An 8,390-nucleotide genomic window follows, 5' to 3' on the forward strand; every position below is an offset into this window, starting at 1 on the left:
TCCATGTTATACCTGGCAAATTGATAAGACAAGGCTACATCCTCAACGATATTATATCAGTGACATCATATCCTTTATGCCAAAAAAGTCATTAAAAAAAACTCTGGCGTTTTTCATATTATGTTTAAAAGTTGTAACTGTTACATATATGGTGTTAAAAAATTATTTATTTATTTGTTTTAGGGTGGGCTCAATAGAGAATCTCTTTTGCCTTTATTTTGATTCCTTGGACATTTGGAATAATAAGTGGCCACTTACAGCACTTTTACCAACATCTCTAATAAAGACGTATATATATGACCTGTATGTACCCACCATATTTATATTTACGTATGTTAACATAAGTTTTGTTAGGGAGAAAGTAACGGTAGAGAAAATTCATTCATCTGCCAAGACGAAACTTTGCATTTTGATAAATACGTGTATTCGCTGTCAATTAACGTCCGGCAAAGTTGAGCAAAGTGTGGCAAGGCCTTCCGAGGTGAAAATTCGACCTTTAGTAAATTTGCCCCATTGGGTGAGTCTGAGTTGTTTTGTTATTAACTTCATGAGAGTTTCACCCTCACATTGAGTTAAAATAGTTTAGCCATCTGTATATATACCATTAGTTTTGGGGGGGGAAATAAGGAAAGTAAACATATTCTTTGTTTATTGGTTATATTACATTTTGGCACTGGATGTGGAACACTGGAGTGTTGCCTATGAGGGACATTTCACAGACCCTTCCCAGCAAGTGAAATTAATTTTGACACCCTCTTGCGGATCTCTTTGGTTTTTATGCCGTATATGATTGGATTCAACATAGGAGGAATGATCAGGTAGAGGCTGGAAATAAGGATTTGGACAGATGGGGCTGCAAAAACCCCAAATCTTTGAGATATGAAGGAGAAGAGGGCTGGGATATATGTCACTAATATAACACCAACATGGGCAGCACATGTGTTACCAACTTTATATCTGGATTCTCTGTTCGGAAGTCTCAGCACAGCCATTATAATCATGGTGTAGGACAGAATAGTACATGGTATGTCTAATCCTGTCACTAAAAAAACAACTGCTAGCCCGTAAATAAAGTTGATTCTGAAATCACCACAGGAGAGCTTTGCCACCGCTATTTGCTCACAGTAAGTCTGTTGAATAATGTTGTTCCCACAAAATGGGAGCCTTCTGACAAGGAATGGGTAAGGAAATGACAACAAGGTCCCTCTTATTATCACAAACAGTCCCATTTTTGCAATCATGGAATTGGTCAGGATAGAGGAGTATCTCAGTGGGTGACAAATGGCCACATAGCGATCAAAGACCATAGTTAGTAATACAGAAGACCCCATTATAGTAAAGGCATGGATAAAGAACATCTGCACTAGACATTCCTCAAAAGTGATCTCTCTTAGCTTGAACCAGAAGAGCAGCAGCATCTTGGGAATGGCGGCATTTGACTGGACAAGGTCAGTGACTAATAACATGGAAAGGAGCAGGTACATTGGCTGGTGAAGCCTCCTCTCAGCTTTTATGATAAGAAGAACAATAATGGTGGCTGAAATGGTTACTATATACATACAACACAGTGGTATTGAGATCCAAACATGCATCTCTTCCATCCCTGGGATCCCAATCAGGATGAATGGAGAGGAGATCTGATTGGCTCTGCTGAGGTTTGACATGATGACTAACAGGAAGAAGCTGCAGGGCATCTCCACATATTCTTGCCACAAAAAGGAAATGTTACAATTTCTAGTCTGTTTCTTCTCTGCCCAGTTATACAGTCTTTGTAATGGGTCACGGAAAATTCTTCCTGAAATAAGCAACGTAAACATTGAAATATCAGAACATGAAACAGAATTTGCACCCAGACTTTTACTTTTTCCAAGCCCAACAGACACAATAATAAGCCCATCAATACAGATAAGAGGAAATTGTCCTTAGTGTGTGTCTTGTCAAATACCTTCCTACGTTTACAGTAGATCTCAATGGCTTTATTTTTGTCTCTTACATGGGAAAAACCCTCCTACATGTATTAATAACAGTCCTAGTGTTGGTGTAAGTGCCATTATCAGTACAGTAACATCTCTTGTATGAGACACAGGTCAGTCCCCCGGCAACCCTCCCTGAGCACAAAGTACACTCTGAACAAATTATATTAATAGAATTAATGTTATTTAAAAGCCATTAAGTTCAATATGCCCCAACAGTTGATCTTCTTCTCATAATTATATTTTCTGCCCTGAGCTGTGAGTGTTATACGAGAGGGAGGAATCAGCCCCAGTATGACTTGTACAATACCTGTGTAATCTCTCCTGTATCCTGTAATAATATCCTGTAATAATATCCTGTAATAATAATATCCTGTAATAATATCCTGTAATAATATCCTGTAATAATATCCAGTAATAATATCCTGTAATAATATCATGTTATAATATCCAGTAATAATATCCTGTAATAATATCCTGTAATAATATCATGTAATAATGTCCTGGTACCACTTATTTTACAGGGAATAAACCCAGATCCTCTACTGATTCCCATTGCTGGGCATATAGCAAAGAGCTGATTATATATAAAGTGATGTAGAGCAGCAGGACTTTCCCCCACAGACAGGATTAGGTACCTGGGAAGGTCTCACTGATGATGGGAGAGAGGATTCAGCTCCTAACGATGCAGAGGAACCAGTCACACTCCTTTCCTATGGGTCTGAGGATTTATTGGAATATTTTCATTCTAAACAGAACCTCGTCCTACAGAAACTGTACAGTTTTATAGGCAAATGAACGGCAGTGTCTGTGCTGACTGCGTATGAAATGCTGGATGTTCTCCTTGTGAGTCCAAAAGACAAATTGTATGTCTGTAGGACCCACCTGCCTGCGCCTGTACCTTGGAACTGCACCCACTGACGTCTACTGATGGTGCCTGAGATTTCTGCCTCTGATTCCACTTGGATTATCAGCAAAAAAGTCATTCTACCTTTTCCATGAGCCAGTGGAAGCAGCCATGCACTATTCCTTGTGCTCCAATCTCACACCCCAATATTAAGCAACAGAGACAGAGGGGCAGATATGGGACATTTCAGCAGTGAAACAGCCCCAGTTATACAAGGGGGCACATTTACTAAGGTTAATTAACCCTCGATATTCGACCCTCAAAGTAAAATCCTTCGACTTCGAATATCGAAGTTGAAGGATTTACCGCGAATACTTCGATCGATCGATCGAAGGAAAAATCGATTAAATCGAACGATTCGAAGGATTTTAATCCATCGATCGAAGGATTTTCCTTCGATCAAAAAACCTTAGAAAAGTAATGGGGAAGTTCCCAGTAGGCTAACATTGTAACTCGGTAGGTTTAAAGTGGTGAAGTATGTAGTCAAAGTTTTTTTTAAAGACAGTACTTCGACTATCGAATGATCGAATAGTCAAACGATTTTTAGTTCGAATCGAGTCGAAGTCGTAGTCGAAGGTTGAAGTAGCCTATTCGATGGTCGAAGTACCCAAAAAAAAACTTCGAAATTCGAAGTTTTTTTACTTCTAATCCTTCACTCGAGCTTAATAAATGTGCCCCAAGGTGTTGCCCCAAAATCCCTGGTACATACCCAGTAAATCTTCCTCTGTAATGTTATCAGGGATCATCTAGATCTTCTCATGGTACCAGGGGGGTCTCACCAACCTGCAATAACCTCCAGCCTTTCTGTCTGAGTTGACGGAGGAAAAGCTCCTTATAAACCCTATAAACTGCCTTCATAAATAATATAAATAAATCAGCCTCAATTCTCTCCTGGATAAAGTCTCTCCAAAGAATTATTCCCTTCCCTGTCCCTCATCCCCTCATTACAGAGACACAAGGTGATGCTGCAATAGAAATCACAATATGGATAACGTATTTACTGTGATTATGTGAAGCTTTTGTGCAGTGATTGGCACCAGGCAGAGCTGTAATTAACTGTATGTGTAATTATTATCTTCCCTTTAATCATTTAATAATTTGTTTTCTATGTATTCTCTTATTCATTATCATGTGCTGCTGATCTGCACTAGTTTCTTTTTCATACATGACTGACACCCTTTGCTGCCCAGTTAAGATTAGATTGCAAGCTCTTTAAGATACTCAGTTAAACGCATCAATATGCTTATAGGCCACATCCCTGGCCCATTGCAAAAAAACTAATTTTTTGGATTTTATTTCAGAATAGCTCATTATAGTTACATAGTCAAAGGAACAGTAACATCAAAAAAATAAAAGTGTTAATTAAAGTAATGAAAATATAATGTAGTGTTGCCCTGCACTGGTAAAACTGACGTGTTTGCTTCAGAAACTCTACTATAGTTCATATAAACAAGCTGCTGTGTAGCCATGGGGGCAGCCATTCAAGCACAGGATACACAGTAGATAACAGATAAGTACTACTATAGTTTATATAAACAAGCTGCTGTGTAGCCATGGGGGCAGCCATTCAAGCACAGGATACACAGTAGATAACAGATAAGTACTACTATAGTTTATATAAACAAGCTGCTGTGTAGCCATGGGGGCAGCCATTCAAGCACAGGATACACAGTAGATAACAGATAAGTACTACTATAGTTTATATAAACAAGCTGCTGTGTAGCCATGAGGGCAGCCATTCAAGCACAGGATACACAGTAGATAACAGATAAGTACTACTATAATTTATATAAACAAGCTGCTATGTAGTTGATTAAAAAAAAAGTCTATATGGCACAGGATAAATAGTGGATAACAGATAACATTATGTTGTACAGAGCTTATCTGCTATCTGCTGTGTAACCTGAGCCTTTTCTCCTTTGAATGGCTGCCCCCATTGCTACACAGCATCTTATTTATATAAACTATAGTAGTGTTTCTGAAGCAAACACAGTGTCACGGCCGGCACCCAATACCAGAAGTGCCAAGCACCCTGGTCTCGGCTCGGCTTCACCAGTAGTGTGACCACCGTTGGGCTTCGGGAGGAGCCCTCAGCTTACTTGGGTGCCACCTGGACTTAACGAGGGGTACAAGGCGAGATGTTCTGGCTGGCAAAGGGGCACGGCTGAGTCTTTTGGGCCAAAGGTCACAGTACAAGAAGATTAGGCAAGCGGATGGTCAGACAGGCTTGGTCGAGGCAGGCGGATTTCAGAATCGTCAGGCAGGCAAGGGTCAAAACCGGGTAGTCAATCAAGGGGTTAAGCAGGAAAGTAGTCGTAGGCAGGCAAGGGTCAGGATACAGATTGGAGAGTAGTCAGGAACAGGCAGGGTCAAACACGGATAAACAGATCAGAATTTTCAAGACAGACGCACAAGGCTCAGGAAAACCACTAGAACAAGTTCTATCACGGGCACTGGCTGGGAGTTAGAATGGGCCTTATATACACACAAAGTTCGCGCCAAAACGTGCCCAATGCGCAATCACGCCAGCGCGCCTGTACCTTTAAGAGGCGCTCAGGCGTGCCGCATGTGCCCATATAATCCAAAATGGCACCAGCTCCGGCCTGAGAACCTGTCAGGTACTCACCGCAGGATTCGGTGATCGGCGCTCTGCGACTCCAGCGTTGTGCGTTCCAGCATGCGTGTCAGTGGCGTCACGATGGGGCGCCGCGCTGATTCCAGGGAGCCACGCGGCGCAGCGTGATGACGCAGGCGTCTCCATTTTAGTCTGCACAGAGGGGAATTCCAGTGCTCGGACATCGTGTTTCCTGGCTACTTTTGAGTAAGTTACTCTCTTATATATTGTACTTGGTTTTGACTTGTTTTCTGCACCAGACTATTCTACTGTATTAACCCTTGGAACCCTGCTTGGATTTGAACCTCTGTTGCCAACTCTGCTTGCTGCCTGACTATCCCTGTGTTAACCCTTGATACTTCGCTTTGGACTGATTATTGTTGCCGACCTTGCCTGCCTTCTGACCACTCCGCTACGCTTATCCTTCATACATAGACTGTGATTTACTGTTGCCGACCCTGCTTGTCTGAAGCTTCCACTACTGCTTAACCCCTTGATATCCAGCCTTGTGTGCTTCTACTCTGTCGTTTGGAACGCCTGCCTAATCTCTGCGCGCTGTGAAGTTCGTGATCAATCTTTAACCTTGGGCGGATCTTCAACTCCTGCTGGTCTCCACACATGAGCCTGTTTTCGGCCGACTTCAAGGTGCTTCCTAGAACCTTCCCCCGCAACTACAGATCTTCACTTCCTGTGGCGACCGCCATTAATCCTGTGTTCCTTTGTACTCCTGCAGTCACGTTATCCAGCGCCGAAGTCACACTACAGATCGGTGTATCCAGCTAGATTACAGGCTCCCATACGTCATCTTCACTGGCCTCCCTCCGTACCTATTTGGGGGTAGAACTGGTGAGGGAGCTGTACGGGTTGTCTTCCTCAACGTCAGTGGTTCCACCTGGATCGGTAAGTCTGACAGAACCACGTGGCGGGCGTCCCCGCCGCACAGGTAATTTTATTACACACAGCAGTTTTACTACTTCAGGGCAACACTGCATTATATTTGTATTACTTTAAAACACCCTTGTACTCTCTACCCAAAAGGATTCCACACCCTCCCCAGTGCTATCCCTGATCATTTCTTTATTCACTGGCTTTAATTTTGACTTTACATAATTATAATTATTATATATTATTATATACAGCACTACTCCCCAGGGATATTCTAGGTCCCAGCACTTCACACTGTATATACTGAGGTCAAGGGTCATGAAAAGTATCTGTTTGTGCCATTAATGAAGGTGCCTGGTATAGTAAATAACCAGCATATTTTTTATTTTAATGGTCTGCCATTGGCTATCCAATAGAAATTTCAAGCATAGAGTTCCTTCTCTAAACTCTATCCAAAATTCCCTACTAATTGTTCATATGCTTCATCCCTGTCTACTCCTCTTCCTCAGGACCATTATTATACACTTACACCTTTTTTTCTTATATATTTGACTGCTGGCTGCTTTTCCATCAATTTTATCATATCATTATTCATTATTTTCCTTAGTACTTTTATGTCTTTGTCCTTACAATATTTTTACATGAATTAAGTAGAGTTAAGAAATTATTTTTTAATCGATAACGAACATTAAAAAGCATGCCCTTTCAGTTTGAATTCAATTTCAGGAAAAGAATAAGGAAAAAAATAAAAATATAGATTGTATTACATCCTAAAACTATTTTGAATTAATATTAATAAGAAAAGTAAATTAGTCATAACATGATTTACTTGATTAAACCCAACATACAAACACAAAATCTAACTATATATATATATATATACACACACACATATAAACCATTACAATAGCTGGCCTGAAAGCTGCTGCGCCTCCAGGAAAGTCTTGCTCAATGCCTGCCTCCATCCTTCTGTCCATTGGATCTTTAAAAGACTCTCCATCTTCTACTACAAGAACTATATTCCTAGCTAATTTAGAAGTAGCAGTGTCTACTTTAGGTACTTCCCATCCAAGGACATTGGTTTCCTCAAAAGGATACATTCTCTCAAATTTTGTAGATATAGAAACCTTATTTTCAGGTTTTTACCATTCTGCAGAAATAAAATCTTTAACCACCTCATGAAAAGCTTTTTAGATATTTTCCCAAACAGCTTAACATCCCTAGACTCTTATTAGGCGCCAGATCCAAGGCCTCCTTGACCACTTTTTTAAGAGGTTCTACTAAAGTTAAGTCAAACCCACTTTCATAATGCTGCTCTTCATCAGACTCCAAGCCAGTGACCTCCACTTCCTCCTCAGATCCTTCAGAAGGCAACTCTTGTGATAGAGTAGCTCCTCTGCTAGTAGTTGCAGAATCCATGGCAGAAGTAAAAGCCTTTTTTGTCCAAGAAAAAAATGATTTCATTTGATCAGTTGACCAAGGTGAATCAAACAACTGTACATAACCAACTCAGAACAGAAAAAAAGGCAGCGGGTTTGGTTGGAGGAGTGCTTAAAATATATATTTTTTAATTGGGAGAAGGGGGTCTGGGGGCCTGTCCTAATCAACTTGGGGGCAAGGATTAACCCATGGTGCATAAATACATCAAGTGGCAGCAGGTCCAATACATACAGAATACTCACAACTCTTCCTTTATTCCCTCACCAACTTGCTTTGTGTAGTATATTGTGCCTCTTGCTCTCCGTCGCTAGGTGAAGCCCGCAGAGGTGAATTACTCCAGGATCTACCAAATCCTGAGCCTAACCACTCAAGTCTCTATAATGGCAGCAAAGGTGCTGCAGGGAACTAACCCCCACTATTCTCCTCACTGGAGCCTTAGCTGCTTAACAACTCTCCTGATCCTAACTGTCACTCCTAAAGCAACCTATAAAAAGACTCTGACCTGACACTTGCTTCTCCTATACTGAGGTCTACCTCCAGCTCAGGCCCTAGCAGCAACACCCCACTTCCT

General features: G+C 41.1%; 1 protein-coding gene across 1 annotated transcript; it reads right to left on the minus strand.

Moving 5' to 3' along the window:
* Positions 1–619: 619 nt before the first annotated feature.
* Positions 620–1,745, minus strand: LOC108706218 (olfactory receptor 52N4-like). Its single transcript, XM_018242816.2, has one exon. The coding sequence runs from the start codon at positions 1,692–1,694 to the stop codon at positions 714–716; it is 981 nt and encodes a 326-aa protein (XP_018098305.2). The 5' UTR covers positions 1,695–1,745; the 3' UTR covers positions 620–713.
* Positions 1,746–8,390: the final 6,645 nt, after the last annotated feature.

Source organism: Xenopus laevis, chromosome 2L, assembly GCF_017654675.1.
Source record: "Xenopus laevis strain J_2021 chromosome 2L, Xenopus_laevis_v10.1, whole genome shotgun sequence".
Lineage (NCBI taxonomy): Eukaryota > Metazoa > Chordata > Amphibia > Anura > Pipidae > Xenopus > Xenopus laevis.